General features: G+C 40.7%; 1 protein-coding gene across 3 annotated transcripts; it reads left to right on the top strand.

Annotated features, from left to right (window-relative positions):
* The first annotated feature begins 372 nt into the window (after positions 1–372).
* On the top strand, positions 373–12,277 carry BZW1 (basic leucine zipper and W2 domains 1). 3 transcript variants are annotated; one of them, XM_032860118.1, is made up of 12 exons: positions 373–499; positions 1,739–1,812; positions 3,548–3,724; positions 5,357–5,451; positions 6,360–6,425; positions 7,035–7,170; positions 8,026–8,135; positions 8,277–8,447; positions 8,907–9,053; positions 9,590–9,728; positions 11,263–11,385; positions 11,819–12,277. In XM_032860118.1, exons 2-12 carry the CDS (start codon positions 1,749–1,751, stop codon positions 11,848–11,850), a joined length of 1,260 nt encoding a protein of 419 aa, XP_032716009.1. In that variant the 5' UTR covers positions 373–499; positions 1,739–1,748; the 3' UTR covers positions 11,851–12,277. The 3 variants fall into 3 exon arrangements, with proteins under 3 accessions (XP_032716009.1, XP_032716007.1, XP_032716010.1); XM_032860116.1 differs by lacking the exon at positions 373–499 and adding an exon at positions 923–1,029; XM_032860119.1 differs by lacking the exons at positions 373–499; positions 1,739–1,812; positions 5,357–5,451 and having other exon boundaries at positions 3,647–3,730.
* The last annotated feature ends 7,028 nt before the right edge of the window (positions 12,278–19,305 follow it).

Here is a 19,305-nt window from a genome sequence, read left to right as displayed (position 1 = left end):
CCAGCGTACCCAGCCCTCGGCCTTGGACTTCCTGCTCTGTGGGTGGCGGCGGCGGCGGCGGCGGGGGTGGGGGGGCGCGTCTACGCGGCGGGACTCCGGGCGGACGTGCCACTTCTTCAGGGCTGGAGGGGTGGGAGCGGGGTATCTGCTCTTCTAACCCCTCCATGTGCTGAGAGGCCGGACGAAGCAGAGTTGGGAGAAAGCCAGGCTAGTCTGGGATACATTTCCGGAAAACCCGGCTCCCAACAGAGAAACCGAGAAGCCGGGTGAACTCTCCTCCCGCTCCTTTCCTACTTCCCACCCCGAGCCCCGCGGAATGGAGACGGCGGAGGCTCCGGGCGGCGGACGCCGGGGCGGAAATCTCGCGATAGGAGGCCGGCCGGGGCGGGGGTGACACCTCTTGCCTCCTCCTCGCGTTAGTTCCGGTCGCAGAGGAGACACCGCCGCAGTTGCCGCCACATCGGGGATTTCTGGCTCTTTCCTCTTCGCCTTAAATTCGGTGAGGCGCGACGCCCGCTTGGCCCTGGCCGAGGTTGTGGCCCCTCGTCGTCGGACAGGGCGGGGGCGCGGGGGAGGGGGACGGGGGGTGGCGGGTCAGATGCGGCCCCGCTTGAATGGGCCGGAGCGGAGGCCGCCGCATGAGGCCAGGTGGGATCCGGGGCCTGGATTCGAGGGTCACCGCCGCCGCCTCGGCGGGGAGATCGAGGGCTTGCGGTCCGGGCCGGAACGTGGGGCCCGGGTGTGCGCTGCGGCACCGGAGACCGAGGCAGTGGCCGAGGCAGCCCCCCCCCGCGCCGGCCGCGCCGCCCGGCCTGGGTAACAAAGCCGCCGCGGCCTCTGTTGGGTGATGTACGCGTGGGGGGTTCTGGCGGGCGGGGCGGAGGAGCCGCCACCACCTCTGCGGCCGCCTCCACCGCCGCTGCTTTGGCTGGAGGGCGGGCGGATGTACGGGGCGGCGGGGCCCCCGGCGCGAAGCGCCTCGGCGCCTGTGGTCCGCTCGTTGCGGCGGCCGCCAACGCCGGCGACGGGGTCAGTGGGAAAGGGGCTGCGGGCCGGGACCAGCCCCTACGGCACCCCGCGGCGGCCAGGGGGGTCCTGCGTGGGGGCGGGTTGTCGCGTTCCAGCGGCGGGCGCAGGAAGGGTGTGGAGGGGAGACACGTGCCGGGGAGGAGACTTGGATCGCAGGGAACGGGGCAGGGAGGCTAGGCCGGCTCTCGGGGCGTTTTGCCGGCTGGGCTGGTGCAGGCGGCCGCCGCAGTCACAGCCACCACCGGGTAGGGGGGTGCTGCTCAAAATCCCCTCTGTAGAAAGGATTCACCTCTTGACCAGTGTCTGGAAATTGACGTACACGCTTTTGTATACCCCCTGACTCTGGTGGTGGTCTCTTTTAGCCGTCTGTGGTGCTAAGAAGTAGTGGAATATAGGGGAATTTAAAGAGGAACCAGGAGGAAACCGATTATGTTTATGATGGGTGATTTGCCACCAGTCACTATGGTGCTGTAAAGGCATTTAAAAGTGTACATCCCACCTTTAAAGGATTTCTTGTAGGGAGAAATGCAGGTTTAGAAGTTACATTTAATTCAGGCAAAAGTAATTCTTTGTTTCCCCCAGGTCTATTGCCAGGCTGAGAGTTTGTGTTAATATTTGACTTCTGTGTGACTAGACCAAGGTTTGATGCTTTGGTTTTAAAATGAGTGTTAATGGCAATGATATTTTTAAGTGATATTTTCTTTTCTAGGGTGTCTTTTATGAATAATCAAAAGCAGCAAAAGCCAACGCTATCAGGCCAGCGTTTTAAAACCAGAAAAAGAGGTAAATATTTGTGTTTTAATATCTCTCTTCACATCTCCAGAATAACTTTTATCTTGGTTTCTCTGGCAGGCAGTGGTTTAATAGTGAACTTTAAGAGAAAATACCAGAAAGGAACTTGAATTTGTAGTTGACTGCCATTTCAAATATATCCTTAATATTTCTACTGTTTTTCTAAGCCTTTATTTTTTAGTATCAGCATACGTATCTTGAAGCAGGTTAGTGAATGCGTGAATGGTCTTTTTATTGCGAGGCTAAAGTATATATTTTTTTTAAGTATAGAGTGCATTTTCACTAGCTAAATTTTATTCAAGCAGACTTATGCTTGAGGGAAAAAGTTAGCTAATGAAAGGAGAGCTATTGTGATTGCTAATTCCTCCCAAACGTTGTGAAACTTCGTGAGAGAAAAACCTTTATGCATGGAAGTTAACTATGGAACAGAGTTCACATTGTAGAGTTATGTTAACTGCTTCTGTCTATTCGTGGGTGGTTAGGCGAATATTTAATTCTGTAGCAAGTCACTATACTAGTGATACAAAGTTAAATGAGGTGTAGTCACAGGTATATTTTGTATCGTGCTTGAGACTTTCCCCCCAAATCTTCCAGTGTTACTGCTCAAAAACACCTATTGACCTTACTTTACAGGAAATAGAATTGGGTCAGCTACTGGTTATAAATTGTATTACTTTACCCCGGGTAGCAGACACTTTGAGATGTATATTACAGAGTCTTGTAATCCCCGATGATAGACTGTCCTCTTGTAGTGGGGAGACTGAAGACGATTCAATGCTAGTCTTTGCAGATTTTTTTAGATTTTAGATTTTTTAGATTTAACCTGGTAAATTTTCTCAAGAGGAGGAACAGAAATTGGAAACCAGAGCAATTCAGCAGTGATGGGGGAAAGTCTGTGTTCTTTTGAATATGTTTAGTATCAAGTAATTTTATTGTTACTGGCATCGGGAAGAGCTGTCGCTCCCCCAGTTCCCGATAGAGATCACTCATGTCCCCCTAGTTCTTGATGATGGGGTTCTGGGTAGCATGAACCATCATCCGAATTTGTCTGGGACTAAACACAGTTCCCAGGACATAGGCTTTCAGTGCTAAGACAGAAAAGTCCTGGGCAGACAGGGAGGAGTTGATTACACTAGTGCTGTGTGAAAATTAAGATAGCATCTAACCTAGATGGAGAGGTCAAACCCTGTCATGAAGTGTGTAGTAGCAGCTCAGTAAAGGCTGGGTATGTGCGTAAGGCACTGTTAAGTACCAAATGAACGATTTAAAAAACAACATAGAAAGTGTTACAGGCACTTAGAGAAAAGAATGGGAGAGTTCCAGTGTTTGGACAAAATTTAACTGAAGAATAAAATTTACCTGAAATTCAGAGGATGTCCTAAATTTCAGAAAAGCCCACAGGCAGTAGGAGAGCATTTAAGGTAGAAATTGTCTCCTGGCTATAGGAGCACACTAGCTCATTTTATAACTCATCATTTATGAGACTATATGAAAAAATAGTGGGGGGAAAAGCCACGCAGTTCTCGTGACTAGGTAGTCCCTGCCTTGCATTTCAGAGAGTGTATATTTAGGTCTTTTCTTATGTTGGTGTTTTACAGCTGTTGAAATCAATGAGATTGTGCTAAATGTGGTTAATTTATTCAGGACTTACACTTTCGTAAGGTGGTGGTTTTGTGGCATTTTGGTAAGCCTGTTAACACTAAATGTTGTGGGGTTTTCCCCCCAGATGAAAAAGAGAGGTTTGACCCTACTCAGTTTCAAGACTGTATTATTCAAGGCTTAACTGAAACTGGTACTGATTTGGAAGCAGTAGCAAAGTTTCTTGATGCTTCTGGAGCAAAGCTTGATTACCGCCGTTATGCAGAAACACTCTTTGACATTCTGGTGGCTGGCGGAATGCTGGGTAAGTGTCTGGGTTTTGTGGGAGGTGTAATGTATAGAGATCATGTGGAATTCAGAATATGAGCTGTTTGACAGTCCTCTCAAATTGGGGTGGCTTTTTGGCTTTTACCTCAAGAGTTTTCCATTTTTTTCCTCCCTTATCATAGTAACTTAGCAAATTATCTCTAGCTTCATAGTTAAAATCTGTTACAAAACCTTAATATTTGGGGGTGACTTTTTTGATACCTGTGTCCTTACTACATTCCCAGTCAATAAATTCTTCATGCTTGTGTTTGAACATTCTCAGTTAGTAGAGAAACCCTTACCTCTTCTGTCTTATGAAATACAACTTCTGTATACCTGCGGACTACTACACTCCCAAGTACATTAGCCGCTACCCACATGTGGCTCTCCGTCACGTGGGATGTGGCTGATCTAAATTGAGAGGCGCTGTCAAATACACATTGGATTTTAAAGACTTAATAGAAAAAAGAATGTAAGACCTCTTAATAATAATTTGAATACTGAAATGTTAAAATCAGTATTTTTGATATGTTGGGTTAGAGTATACTAAAATTACACTATTTTAAGTAGTTTTAATAAAGTTCCTTCGCAATACGAGATGACATCGTGTGGCTCACAGTGTATTCCTGTTGCGCAGCAACTTCTAACTTCTAACTTCTAACTTCTCCCTCCACTCTCAGCGCTCAGGGAATCTGAAAAGAATGTGTCATTTAGCTAGATATCTTCAAATGATGGTGGCAGTTTCCTTTCCACAGCTCTTTAAAATATTTCAGAATGTTTTCACAGTGGTAACTGTGTTGCCCCTCACAGCCAGGCTGATAGAATCAGAACTCAGGGTGGAGGCTTAGAGAGGTTTCAGTGACTTACATGCAGTCGAATAATTACCCATGGTAGAACCAAGGAACATGTATTCCTATGTTCTAATGCCTAGTCCAGTGAGAATTTCTTCCACTGCGTTACCAGTTTAAGGTAAGAAATACCCATTTTCTATTTACAATACTACCAATAAGCCTGCTTTTAAAATTCTTTTTAAAACCTTCACAAAGGAAATTTTTGAAGATACCCTAGAGAGAATAGTAAAACAAACGTCTTGTCTATTACCCAACTTCCGTAATGGTTAACAGTCTGATCTGGCTGTGTCCCCACTGACTTCATCCCTCTCCCCATATTTCGAAGTATGTATCAGATAATCACTTTATCTGTAAATACATATAAACATATGTAAAAGATAAAGTCTCTAACTTGTAAGTTTTTACCGCCCAGCTTCTTCGGCAACTTGCAGGGTGGTTTTCTTAATGAAAAGTCACGTTATCAAAACCAACTCAGCATCTCCACTTGTGTGACAGATTTGATAGTGCTGAGTGGTTATTAATACAGTTTTATTTGAGTTATTAATACACCGAGCTTATTTGGGTTGCTGAAGGGGTTATTCCCTTAAATTGTTTCACTTTATTCACACATCCTGAACCAACTAGTCATACTCCTTCTGAGATACTGACTTAGCTTCCAGATCATCTTTTAGAATTTTTATCATTTTATTTTATAATGGGAATCCTTCCAGAAAGTAAGATGGAAACAATTACTAATTTTAAATGAAGGTCACTGCAAATTTTTTGTAAATATACCTCAGCCCCAGGTGGTACACTGGCAGATGACATGATGCGTACAGATGTCTGTGTGTTCGCAGCACAAGAAGACCTAGAGACCATGCAGGCATTTGCTCAGGTAAATGAGACTTTATTTATTTTGGTTAGCTACTATCCATCTGAATAGGAAGAGTCTACTTTGAAGAGGTTGCAAGTAGAAGGTTGAAGGAATTTGAACTGAAGATTTAGAGATACTTTTTGGTGCAATATAATGAAATGTGTTAAGGAAAACAAAGCAGAAAAGATTGAATTAGTTATTTTCCTACTTGTCCCTTTGGAATTAATCCATTTTTAAGAAAAACCTCAAGCTGAAAAGGAAAATCATTTCCCTGTCATGATTTCCATCATAGAATTATTCTACATATAACTTTTTTTTTTTTTTTTTTTAGGATTTTATTTATTTGAGAGAGAGCGTACAGACAGGGAGGGGTAAAGGGCAAGCAGGGGCTTGGTCCCAGGACCCTGAGATCATGACCTGAGCCAAAGTCAGACACTTAACTGACTAAGCCACCCAGGCACCCCTGCGTATAACTACTTAAAGGTGAATAGGTTATAGGCAGATTAGCTTACCAATCAAAATTTCATTTGAAGGTTTCGTACATAGTTAGGTTTGTGTTATTATAAGCAAAGAATTCAAGTGTATCTAGCCTAGAAATTGGTTGTCTGTGTCATTAGGAAAGTAAAACTATATCTGTGCTCTTACTCTATTAATATTCTACAAATGGGTAAATGACTTGTATTTGAGCAATAATTAGTCCTTGCTTTAACATTTGGCAATAAAAGTCTGTTGTGGGGTGCCTTAAGTGTTAGATCATATACTGTAGGGTTTGGGAATTGACAGACTCTTCCTAAGCTGGCTTACACAGTTTGTAAACTCGTATCCAGCAGAAGGTTTTCTTTGATGTTCTAAAGATACTGAGAGATACTCAGATCTTTTAGGAATCTGGCAACTATAGTTATGAAATTATTAAATTCCTTTCTTCATAGGTTTTTAACAAGTTAATCAGGCGCTACAAATACCTGGAGAAAGGTTTTGAAGATGAAGTAAAAAAGGTATGAAGAACAGTATGCTTTGTGGGAACAAAAGGTTGGGGTCAAAGAGGAGAACATTGTATCTTAATTCTGCCACAAATTTGAAATGATTAGCTATTTATGTGGCCTGAAAGGTGGTTTGGGGTGTATCATTTAGTTCAATTTGTTATACACAGTTTCTTAGCTTGGTGTCCAAACAAGTGACAAAAGGCTAAAAGTCAAAATGAGGTCTGGTCAAGATAGGGGATAGAGGATCAGAGCTAAGCATATTGAGAAAGAAATTTTAACATACTTGCTGTTGGAGTCTTGGGTATTCTGTGTATAGGCGGACCAAAGAATCTAGTAACATTAATAGTAACATTTATCACGTATCAGGCAGTGTTGTAATTATTAACTCATTTAATACAAAAATCTTGCGAGGCAAGTTTTATTATCCACATTTACTTATGAGGAAACTGAGGCATGGAGGTTAAGTAATTTTGCCCAGGATCACTCGGCAAACAACTGAAATAAAAATTTGGATGGTCAGACCCCAGAGCCCACACTTTCTTAACCAATACAGTTTGCCTTACTGCTCCTCTTTATGTAATGCAGTTGCTCTTTTTAACCTTTAATTATTTACTTTTATAGCTGCTGCTGTTCTTAAAGGGTTTTTCAGAGTCGGAGAGGAATAAGCTGGCTATGTTGACTGGTGTTCTTCTGGCTAATGGAACACTTAATGCATCCATTCTTAATAGCCTTTATAACGAGAATTTGGTTAAAGAAGGTAATGACCTCTTAGTAAAGAGTTGACTTTGGTTGGCTGTGGGTGGGGATAAGATCATGAAAGATGTGAACTAACACAAAAGCTAGAATATAGTTTATGTAGATATGATTTGTGTAATTGTGTTAGTTTTCTTAACTATCTTTAAATTTAACAAAATTCACTAGATGATATTTCATATATACCTTTGGCTCTCTTTAGGCATACAGCAAATATCCAAAGCTCAGACAAAATGTGGTTTTAACCTAAAAAGAGAAATGCCAGGGAAACCCAGAAAGATTAATTCCAGTTGGGGGATATGTTGTGCCAAAAAAGGAAATAAGGTCCTTTTGTCATTTTCATAGTTAAATAATTCTTTATGGCTAAAAAACTAACTTTTTACATTTTTTTAGGTTTTTGTTTTGTTTTGTTTTTTGTTTTAAGGTTTTATTTATTTATTTGACAGAGAGACAGGGGAAGTGGGAGAGGGAGAAGCAGGATTCCTGCCAAGCAGGCATCCCAGTGTGGGGCTGGATCCCAGGACCCTGGGATCATGACCTGAGCTGAAGGCTGATGCTTAACATGGAGCCACCCAGGTGCCCCAAAAACTAGCTTTAAAACTAGACAGCTAGGTACTTAATAAGACACGTTGTCAAGTGTCAGTACTATTACTGTCATTTTATACATTTCAAAAGCAGTGTTAATAACTAAAAATACATAACTAGCAAATTATAGAAGAGAAATTGGAGTGAAATGCTAAGCAGTTTAGTGGTAGAAAGAAGTTTAGGGAGAAAGTGAGTAATTCTATGCCCCTTGAAAATAAGGGGATAGAACGGGTGAAATCCACTTATCTATTAAGTAAGCTCTTTTGTTCTACAGGGGTCTCAGCAGCTTTTGCTGTAAAGCTCTTTAAATCATGGATAAATGAAAAAGATATCAATGCAGTGGCTGCAAGTCTTCGGAAAGTGAGCATGGATAACAGACTGATGGTTTGTAGTTTGCTTCGTGCTTCCGTTCTTCGCGACACTTAAAGTGTGATGGGGGAACTTTAGTTTCTAATCTGTGAAAAGGGGAGGTGTTTTTCTTGATAGGATTAAAGATCGTTTAAACCGATTAAATTCTCCTTTCAGGAACTTTTTCCTGCCAATAAACAGAGCGTTGAACACTTCACAAAGTACTTTACAGAGGCAGGCTTGAAAGAACTTTCAGAATATGTTCGGAATCAGCAAACCATAGGCGCTCGAAAGGAACTCCAGAAAGAGCTTCAAGAACAGATGTCCCGTGGTGACCCATTTAAGGATGTAAGATATTTTTGTTTAAACCATCTTAATGATTTCTTTCTGGCAGAGAAAACGTTTATTCACTTGAGAAGTTTTCAAGTATTTCACCACAGTGGGTTTTCATTAATAGCTCTAGAATGTTCTGCGGGGGCTTCTCATCAGTCTTTTTCATATTTAGTGCTTTACTGGTGCCCAGAAATTACAATGCTTGGGGATTTTGTGGGGTGCAAGCCAGTGGATAAATCATCTATTTCCATCTCTGTCCTTTCCTAGCCAGTTTGCTTGTGTGTAAATGAAGGTTTGGACTAGAGGTCCATCCCTCCCAGTTCTGAAAGGTCTCTGCTTACGTGTGGTACACATGTAGTCATTGCCAGTTGCACAGAAAGGTGTTTCTATGTTTTTGTAAAAGGTCTGCGTTTGATGTATGGAGTGTACATACCAAAATTGATTCCTTTTACTAAATTTGAATTCTTTTTGCAGATAATTTTGTATGTCAAGGAGGAAATGAAAAAAAACAACATCCCAGAACCCGTTGTCATTGGGATAGTCTGGTCCAGCGTCATGAGCACCGTGGAATGGAACAAAAAAGAAGAGCTTGTAGCAGAGCAAGCCATCAAGCACTTGAAGGTATCAGAACTATGCCATTTCAGAACATTACTCTGCTCTTTTGAAAGTGGGGACACATGAGCTGTTACTGTACTTAGAGAATGTATCCCATCCTGTGGCTCCTGGGGATGAACACCAGCGAGTAGACAAATAACTATTCATGGTAGTTACAAACTATTGATGATCTTTTAAAAAAAGTCTGACTTCAACTTTCTTTGGTTCACGAGTTAAAAACAAATACACGTTTAAAAATAGCATATACCTGCAATTTGGTGTTTGCTTTTATGGGAGTATTGGAAAATAAGAGCCCTCCTGTTTTATCCTCTAAATCACTAACATCGTATTGACAGTTGTCTGGAAGCCCTGGTGCGATACTGCGTATTTGACTTAGACACTTTGTAGCTGCTGCTTTGTTTTATTTGCTTGCTTGTTTTAGTTTGCACAACGTAGAATATAATTCACAGTGATTTTAAAAGATCTGTTCTATATCTTAGGAATTTTGAAATGGAGGGTCATTGTAATAACTGGCAAAACTTTTTCTCCTTTCCCTTTAAAAGCAATACAGCCCTCTACTTGCTGCCTTTACTACTCAAGGTCAGTCTGAGCTGACTCTGTTATTGAAGATTCAGGAGTACTGCTATGACAACATTCACTTCATGAAAGCCTTCCAGAAAATAGTGGTGCTTTTTTATAAAGGTAATTTGAAATTTCAATTTGGTGATAGAAATCCTAGGGGTGCCTGGGTGGCTCGCTCACACAGTTAAGTGTCTAACTTCAGCTCAGGTCATGATCTCAGGGTCCTGGGATTGAGCCCCCATGGGGCTCCACACTCAGCAGGGAATCTGCTTCTCTGTCTCCCTCTAAACCACCTCCCCCCCATAAAATCTTAAAAAAAAAAAAAAAAAAAAGGGAATCCTAGAATATTGCTAATAATTCCAGTGAGGAGTTCTCTGAACATCAATTCCATAAAATATTTTACTTTAATCATGGGACAAAATTGTCTCTAATTGAATTGGGTGCTTTTTAGTCCACTTATATATCAAAACATCTCTAAACCTTACTAAGTTAAAACCTAAAATTGTCTTGATGTATCCTCAAACTTCACCTCCCATTCTCTATCCGTTCTCTTCCCCAGACACGCTTGTTACATTTCTGTAGTCTTTGGCCCGTGACAAGTTGACTTCCCTTCATACAACCCCATTACCCATTGTAGACTTATACTTGTCCTTCAAGACTGTAAAGATTATAAAACCTTCTGTTTAGTTACTATTCCATTTCTGTGATCCTATTTCAGAAAACTGGTCTAAAGTGGTAATAAAAATAAGCACTTTGTTGGGAGAGAGTCCATTGCAATATTTACATGGTTGTTAATAATGTTTTCTTCAGTTCTGCATAAATCAGAGCACTTTGACCCCAGTAAGTGTGGTTTGCGTGCACATGTATTATTTCCATGCCCTGGTTTTCATAAATGATTTTGTTGGTTCGTATATTCTAAACTTAGAGATCTGTATCCCCCTCCCCAGAATTTTTTGCTCTTAAGAAAGAGTAGGGTGATGAATTCCCAAGTATTCAGGCTCTGGTTATAGTTAGGTTTCTATATATAGCTTACAGTTAGGTTTCTTGAAAGTATGTCCCCATTTACATCCGCCTCCCACTCTTAATTATTTATAAAATCCTAGAAATCTTTGTTTAATTAATTTTTCAGTATGGGTTTGTAAAGTACATGGACTTATTTTTGTTTTTAGTAAGACCACAGTACCATTGTCACACATTAAAAATTTAATGTCATCCATCAGATACCCCTAATCATTTATCACAAGGTTTCTCAGCCTTGGTACTGTTGGTATTTTGGGCCATTTAACTCTAGTTGGTAACAATCCTGTGCATTGTAGAGTGGTGAGTAGCATCTCTCCCTGCTGTAACAACCAAGAATGTCTCTAAACATTGTCAGATGTCCCAGTGAAGGGGGCTGTAAGTTGCCTTCGGTTGGGAGAATCACTGGTTCAGTAAGTGTTTCCTAGTTGCTGGTCATACGTTGGCAACAAGTTGATAAAGCTTTTCGTAATGGAGGGCTGTCCTTACAGAATTGAAGAGACCAGTTGAGTGTTTCAAATACAGTAATTATCGATACCTTTGAGTAGGCTCAGTTTTGCCAGGCAGGCAGTTCCGCTTTAGGTGGCCTCTGACTCTGCCTGAAAAGCCCCGGATGTAACAATCGCTCTCTTTGTAGCTGAAGTCCTGAGTGAGGAGCCCATTCTGAAGTGGTATAAAGATGCGCATGTTGCAAAGGGGAAGAGTGTCTTCCTTGAGCAAATGAAAAAGTTTGTAGAGTGGCTCAAAAATGCTGAAGAAGGTAAGTCTTGTCTTTGGCGCAGTTCGCGTGGTAAAGCCCAAGAACTAATTTTAAAGCAGTCATAGAATGTAACTACCTTTTTTCATTGAGATAACCATTCTGTACCTCGAGTATAGATTTTTGTTCATTCGTGACAGACCTACCAATACTCACTTGCTTTAAGGCAGGTGGGGAGAACTTGACTTGAAATACTAAAGTATTTTGATGGCTTGGCCAATATACTAACATACGTATTCGAAGGAAAATGGAAAAATTTGAGACTACTTAATAAATACTAGATTTACAAATGAAGGTTTTTGAATATCCCCCTTTTAAGTAGGTGGTTATTAATAAAATTACTTAATTATAATAAAGAGCTTCAAAGTTAATAAATGGGAACTTTTTGCTTTCTGATATTTATATAATGCTTGACTGCATTTTTCCCCTTTTCTAGAATCTGAGTCTGAAGCTGAAGAAGGTGACTGAATTCTGAAACTACATCCTCAGTAAAGCAAACAGGAGTTGTAGATAAAATGTCATGTCTCATGTGTCCTGGTTCTTACATCTTCCTACCTCCCTATATCAAGCATGATATAAGGGCTTTCATGGCAAATTTTATTTTAACTGTTTCTATGGTTACTGGAAATGTTGGGTTTAGTTTCTAAAACCATGTTTTGAGTAGCTACAGGAGCTATAGATTTGAATCTAATGTTGCATTAGTCTTTTCAGTTATCTTCTACCTCCTGTATTTTCTACTGTAATAATGTAATTTAAGGCCTTCCACAATGAACAGTTCACTTTATTCCCTGGGTTTTCTATATAAACAGTTTTCAAGATATGATTTGGTTAAAAATAATTTGTTATAAATATTCTGTTTGCAAATTAAACTGTAAAAGTATCCAAAGTCTCAAAAGGCAATGATTTGTGTGATAATTTGGTATGCCCAAAGCCCTGCTCATCAGTGAAAATCTCCTATACAATAATTGAATTCATTAACATGAATCTTGAGTATTTGGACCATTGCTTGCATGTTGATATTTTCTTAAATTTTTAACCCTGGATGTCCTTGAACTCAGTTGTTTGCTCTCTGGTTTTCATTCTTTAGTAAAGCCATAGAGAACAAGCTTAAAAGTGAGTTCTTTGGGAAATTTTATATGGCAGAGGCAGTGGGAAGAAGAAAAGTTGAGCTTTTTCCCATTGAGAAACTTCTGCATTCAGTTTGTATCTTTCCCTGAAAAACAGAGGGATATTCTTCTCGTTATACCCATTTTCAAATGTACCTAACTAAAATCTTGTCATTTAAAGTATTTTACACTTATCATGCACTTCGTTTGAAGTTTTGGAAAGGACCCAAAAGAATGTGAGTTAGGGGCGCCTAGCTGGCTCAAGTCAGTAGAGCATTTGACTCTTGATTTCAGGGTCATGAGTTTGAGCCCCACACTGGGTATAGAGATTACTTCTTGGGAAAAAAAAAAAAATAGTGTGAGTAAGGGAAATGACTATACTAAACCCAGTGAGTTGTTAAATGTTAGGTAGTCAGCATGTTCTAATTGAGGCTCTTAAGTGTAACTCATTTCCTCTTGGCTTGAAGTATTTGTTGTAAAGAATGAAGTGTAATGGCCATACATTCCCACGTGACCACGTGACCACGGGTCAGCTTCATTCTTGTAACACGCTTACAGCTCGAGCGGCAGGCTGTTAACATACCGCGCTGCCATCTTTTTAAGTTGTCATGAGCCAAATATCTCTTTTGTACAATTGATCCATTTATTTTAGTGGCTGCCTTTTAACTTCCATTTTTCTTTTCTTGCTGCTACCCATATATATATTTTATATATATATTTTATATATATATATACACACACACACATATGTGTGTGTGTGTGTGTATATATATATATTTATAGTCATTAGAAAACAAAATACGACCAGAAACTTCATGTTAAAAGTGAACATTTTGAGAGGTTTTTTTTCTCGATGAAAGAAACTAACTTGGAATAATGCCACCAGAGACTGAATGGAAATTGCCCCTTTCAAAGGTGCCATTCTCATGAGCCAAGAATTTGGTGTTTAAAAGTTCATCTTGAGGGAATAACGTGTAATATATAACCTTATGAAGAAGAGCATTATAACAGACCATTGTGAATGGGGTAAAATTGTTAAATAAATAATTTTGATAAAGTTTTCATGCACAGGCAAAATGTATTCACTAGGTTTCTACATAGTGATCTGCTTTTACTTTGTAATTTGTAGTCCTCAAAAGACTTTTTTAAAAAAATAAAGTCCATCCTTACACTTAGGTTAGAGGTCAGTCTTCTTTCATTTGTTTATTTCTGTATATTCCATGTCAATACCTAAGAGTAGGTATATGTTATGTGTTCAGATGTCTCTACTGTGTAAGCATTGAGTAATTGTCCTTCTCATCCTTACTATTCCCAAACCAAACACCCACACAGAATTCTGATGTAGCGAAAACTACATTTAGTATATCTACAGCCAAACCATTGCATGTTACTGTCGTACAAAGTGTACCCTATTTTATTATATACTGTGTATAGTGAAAGAGTGTGTAGTCTTCCAGAACTACATTATGATCTTTGTCTGATCGTTGTTTTTTTCCTTCATAATGACAAAGTAGTATTTACTTACTACAGTATTATAGTAAATGGATAAGTATAAAGAAAGGGAATGCTTCCTAAAGACTGCAGATTTTCATTTTGAATTTTAATTGGTAATTTTGGAACTTGGCCTCCAGTGCCCACCTATGGCATCAAATATGTAATGCTTAATCTAGATGTTAAAATTGTACTTGTAATTATGATTGGATAAATGTTAGTTGAGTTTCCAAACTTGGTGTTGGTTTCTAAGGATAAGTCTTCTTAGGTGCCATAATTAAACATGTTTAGAGTTGATCATAGGTTTCTTAAGTATTGTCCTAGAGATATTTATTATTCTGTTCTTATGAAAATTCCAAATACCAAAAATTCTACAGGATATTTTGACAAAAGCATAGTGATGGTGGTGAGAGGAAGTGCATGTGACTAAGAGTTGTATAACTGCTTTACACATGAAAGAGACTAAGAGTGATATTTTTGTTGGCTTTTGGTCCCGCATGGCAGTGACATCACTCCTATTGCAAATGCATGACCTAGTATATCTTATTTTAAAGGGGAGGGGACCTAATGATAGCCATTTGCATTGACAGACATCTCTTAATGCACATGTGTCTCCTGAGGCGGGATTTTTCCTGCCAATCTTAACAATTGGACTTTACACCCCAGCCTGCCATAGGCAACACAGATCATTCCCCACTGGCTTGGAAAGTCTTCACAGATTCTTACTTGATTGTAAATGTTACATTAAGTAAAATCATTTGGGATCCTTCTAATATATAAAAGTCAAAATCCTAGGTGAATGGTTTAATTAAAGTCATTAGGCTAACACGTGGAGAATGGTATTGAAATTTACTGATGAAACTACAGGAGATTAGGAACTGACAGAAATATTGGTTGGCTTTAGGTGTAACAGATGCCAAAATTTTAGTGTGCATAATCACTTGGACTACTGGATTACCTTTGTGAAAGTTTTCTTCAGACGCTATTTACAGGTGACATGTAAAATAGGTTAAGCATTTCTTTTTTTTTTTTTTAAGATTTTTTATTTATTTTTTTTGTCAGAGAGAGAGAGAGCGTGCGAGAGTGAGCACAGGCAGATAGAGTGGCAGGCAGAGGCAGAGGGAGAAGCAGGCTCCCTGCTGAGCAAGGAGCCCGATGTGGGACTCGATCCCAGGACTCTGGGATCATGACCTGAGCCGAAGGCAGCCGCTTAACCAACTGAGCCACCCAGGCGTCCCAGGTTAAGCATTTCTGTGAGAATTCTGGTAAATTGCCTTGCCAAGATTTTTATGTAAAGTATTAATCCTTTAGCATTGATAGAAGGTGTTTCTTTTCACCAGCCTACTGAGGCCTAAATTTTAATATATAATTAAATAAGTTTTTCAGTAGGTTTTATTTAAGTGGACTCTAGAAGACGTAAGTACTTTTGACTTCAAAATAATTTATAATTGGCTTTTGTTTAAAAATGAATTGCAGTGGATTTGTGCCTCAACCCAGTCATCCCTAATTGTATGACAATGTGGATTAGAAAGCCTTCCCGACTCCCTTTGCCAGCTTTTCCCTCCCTGTTGAACTGGGCAGTGAGCAGCCATATCAAATCCAAGCCATTTTTAAAAATCTCTTTTTTATTTAAATTCATTTCGTTAGCGTAATGTATTAGTTTCAGAGGTCGAGGTCAGTGATTGTTCAGTGCTGCAGAGCACCCAGTGCTCCTTATAGCACGCGCTCCTTAGTGCCCACCACCCGGTTACCGCATCTGCCTCCCCTGCCCCTCCAGCAACCCTCAGTTTGTTTCCTCTGATTAAGTCTCTTACGGGTTGTCTCCCTCTCTGGTTTTGTCTTTGTTTTTTCCCTCCCTTCCGCTGTGATCCTCTGTTTTGTTTCTTCAATCCCACATGTGAGATCATATGATAATTGTCTTTCTCTGACTGACTTACCAAATCCAGCCTTTTTTTGTTTTTCATGCCCTTACAGTTTTTTCTCGTTCTAGGAGTGTAGTCTCCCCTCTTAATGAACTGAAAAAAGGATGAGGATACTTTACAAATGCACTCAGTCACGGTCAACTTAGTCATTTGTTTTAACTTAGAAATTTTTAATAAGAACCTTATCTAAATGAAAAGTTCAGCTGCTTATGGTGCCCACTGTAGTGCCATTGAGGAAACACTGGTGAGAAATCGACTATTTGAAGAGAACAATACCTTGTTCAAACTATGACATAATTAGAATGTTGATGACTGTTAAGCACAGGCTTGGGAATTGCATTAAGTGTATACGTTGAATTTGGGGTGTGACAAAGTTTTCAAATATAATTGAGCTATTCCACTTCAGGGGTTTCCATTCCATAGAACTGTCTTAAAATAAGGACAAAAATAGTTTAAACCATTTTTTACAGCTGAAATCCCAAGGGCTGTGCTTAAGGGTTGACCTAGAGGTTACTCAGTTAGGGAAATAAGGGACCCATTATAGACTGAAGCCTCTATTACTTCAAAAAGATGTTCTATGTTCTCTGGCATCTTAAGAATATTTTCTCTGTAAATACACCTCATTTCCATTCTAGTTAGGAGTCCTGGACCCCGGCATGGCACACAGTTGAAGAACGGAGAAAACGGGATAGCTGGTGCTCCAGCTAGTTGCTGGCGCTCAGAACCGCCTCCAGCACAGCCATCCCAACCAGTAATCCCATTGCTGCATTATTTCTGTGTTTACTGTGAAAAATCTGCTTCTTGTCTGTACCCTTAAAGTTGAATAAAATTTCATGAGACTCCTTGTTAACATAAAGAGAGAAGCGATGACTCTTGTTGCATTGGCGGTTGTTTGCTGATCACCTGGAAGCGCTGGAGTTGGTTATGGCCCCTCGTCCTGGTCCTTTTGGTTTGCGCTCGGTGTTGTAAATACCGTCAGAAAGACTGTGCCTCCGGAGACCTTCTCCTTCAGGCTACTTTTGCTTTTGTTTGGCTCAAATATACTTCAGACTCGTCCAAACAGTCAAAAAATATGAGTGTTTCACTTCATGAAATACTAGTGCGTCTACCCTCCCAGGAAAGTTACAGCTCCCCTCCCTTTAAGCCCTCTCATCTAATGGATCAAGTTCCGTCCATTTCAACTCCCAACTCCAGTGCCAGTTCAGGCCACCAGCGTCCATCAACAGCCAGAGTAGTCTGAACGCAAGTGAAGCAGTTGTCGGGCGGGATCTGCACGATTGATTCGCTTAATCTGCCTTTTTCTCTTACCCCTATATGTGCAGCATCAATAGCATCATCGGGTAGCAAGCATTAAACATTAGGTAAGTGAAGAAATGAGGACAGGCACAATACTGGGTTTGGTCAGAATACTGATGTTGATAGGAAAAATGGGGTGTTGACAGCACAAAGTTCTGTGAGTTAGGTATGCATAATTATTCAGGGGCAACTTAGACAAGGTTAAATCCAAGATGTCTGTTCTGTGGTTAGGATCGCTGCAAGTGACCAGACTAAGAGAAGAACCTGTCAGTCAACAAACTAAATACGTGTCGTCCAATGCCCCGCTGAGCTTTTAGCATGATGTGATGAACAGGACTGGATACCAAAATTCAGGTTTTCCAGAGGAAGTAGGTAATCAAGAGTGAGGTGAGTGCAAAATCAAGGGCATGGCAGGTACTAGCAAGTGGGACTGTCTGGTTTCAAGGGTTACATAATCTGTAAATGATTAAAACCATGCAAGAGAAATTACACTTCAAAAAAAGTAGTTTGTAAGTCCCTAACACTGAACAAAACAGAACACACGTGCCCACCAGAAACAGCCTCCTAGCTGTGTGATGGGCAAATAAGTCAATCTCTGAGCCTTGTTTTCTGCCTGTATAAAATAAGAATGACCATGAGTGAATGATGCCTATCTCATGGAGTGGTCAAGAAGTTTATAATAAAACACTTAAATAAAAGGAAGTGCCTTAAAACAGTTACCGGTCCTAATAATCACTCCGGGAACTGTTGATCAAGGATGTGTTTGGAAGAATAAAAAGCTACTGACGCTACTAAAACCCCGAATACAGGTTTCCTGTTGGATTTGAACCAGTAGAAAGTAATGAACTTCCCAAAAATAATCATGCATTGCTTTAGCAACTGTAGAAAGAGACATGAGATGAGCTGAAATCCTCATGGCCCAGCAGCAAGAACAAAAGTCGTACTTTGTGAGTGTGGTCAAGTACGCAGTCAATGTCCATTCTAATAACAATATAAAAGTTAGAAACCCACAAAGAGTCAATGGTAGCTGATAAATACGTTGAAAGCAAGCAAACAGGTGAGCAACTGGTGTGGTTTTAGCTTTCTCTGTTCTGCTAGGCCCCTATAGTGTGGCAGAGAGCTAGCCATAACTTAGATTGATACTGCAGGACCAAGGGAAGTCTCAGAAGTTGGGGGGCACTGGTTCCTTTAAGGTAAGGAGCAGGGCTGAAAACAGATGAGCATCTTTAAAAGAAGTAGCCACCTTCTCTGTCTGCTTCCCTTAACTTACACTGCCGGTGACTGCCCTTAAATTCAGCAGAAAACAGAAGGTTTACCATCTGCAGAAAGAAGGAAAAAAGGTGGGGGCTATGGATGGTGGGTATGGTAAGAGTAAGGGCACTGTATTAAGAATCAAAAAACAAATTAGTAAAACAGGTAGATCCCAGCACTGTACACTTGTGTGGCGGAGACTAACAGTGTTCCCTGATAATTATTCCCTGTTGTTTTTTTTTTTTCTTAGAATCCCCAACTTTTAGCTGGACACATGAGTGCTCAAAGAGTATCTCCTAGCCTCCCTTGTAAGCTGGCCACATGATTAAGTTCCAGATGATGGGATGGGCTATTTCCAGTGGCCTCGAAGAGACCATGTCTTCCCTTTCTTCTTCCTGTAGCTGGGAAATGGGCATCGGGACTGGGGTTCAAACTGGGCTCTTGGACCATGAAGATGAACAACAGACTTGCTGAGATTACAAAGCAACAGACAGATCCTGAGTTCTTTTTTTTTTTTTCCCCCAAGATTTTATTTATTTATTTGACAGCACAAGCGGGGAGAGGGTCAGGCAGAGGGAGAGGAGAAGCAGGCTCTTGCTGAGCAGGGAGCCCGATTCGGGGCTTGATCCCAGGACACTGGGATCATGACTTGAGCCTAAGGCAGGCACTTGAATGACTGAGCCACCTCAGCGCCCCTGAATATATGTTTTCATTTCTCTTGAGTATACACCTAGGATGGAATTGCTGGACCACATGGCAACTCCACATCTATCTTTTTGAAGAAGGACCCAAATGTTTTCCAGAATGGATGCACAATTTTTACATTCCCTCTAGCAAATTTCTCTACATGCTCAGCA

The sequence above is a fragment of the Lontra canadensis genome, unplaced genomic scaffold (assembly GCF_010015895.1).
Source record: "Lontra canadensis isolate GAN:19392208 unplaced genomic scaffold, GSC_riverotter_1.0 scaffold18, whole genome shotgun sequence".
Lineage (NCBI taxonomy): Eukaryota > Metazoa > Chordata > Mammalia > Carnivora > Mustelidae > Lontra > Lontra canadensis.
The sequence above is the reverse complement of the archived record's forward strand: the minus strand, read 5'-3'. Positions and strand labels throughout refer to the sequence as shown.

Coding starts and splice junctions, on each gene's coding strand:
- BZW1 (XM_032860116.1), top strand. CDS start 944: ATGTACGGGGCGGCGGGGCCCCCGGCGCGAAGCGCCTCGGCGCCTGTG. Junction 1,813..3,547: donor TTTTAAAACCAGAAAAAGAG/GTAAATATTTGT, acceptor TTTTCCCCCCAG/ATGAAAAAGAGAGGTTTGAC. Junction 8,448..8,906: donor GTGGTGACCCATTTAAGGAT/GTAAGATATTTT, acceptor TTCTTTTTGCAG/ATAATTTTGTATGTCAAGGA.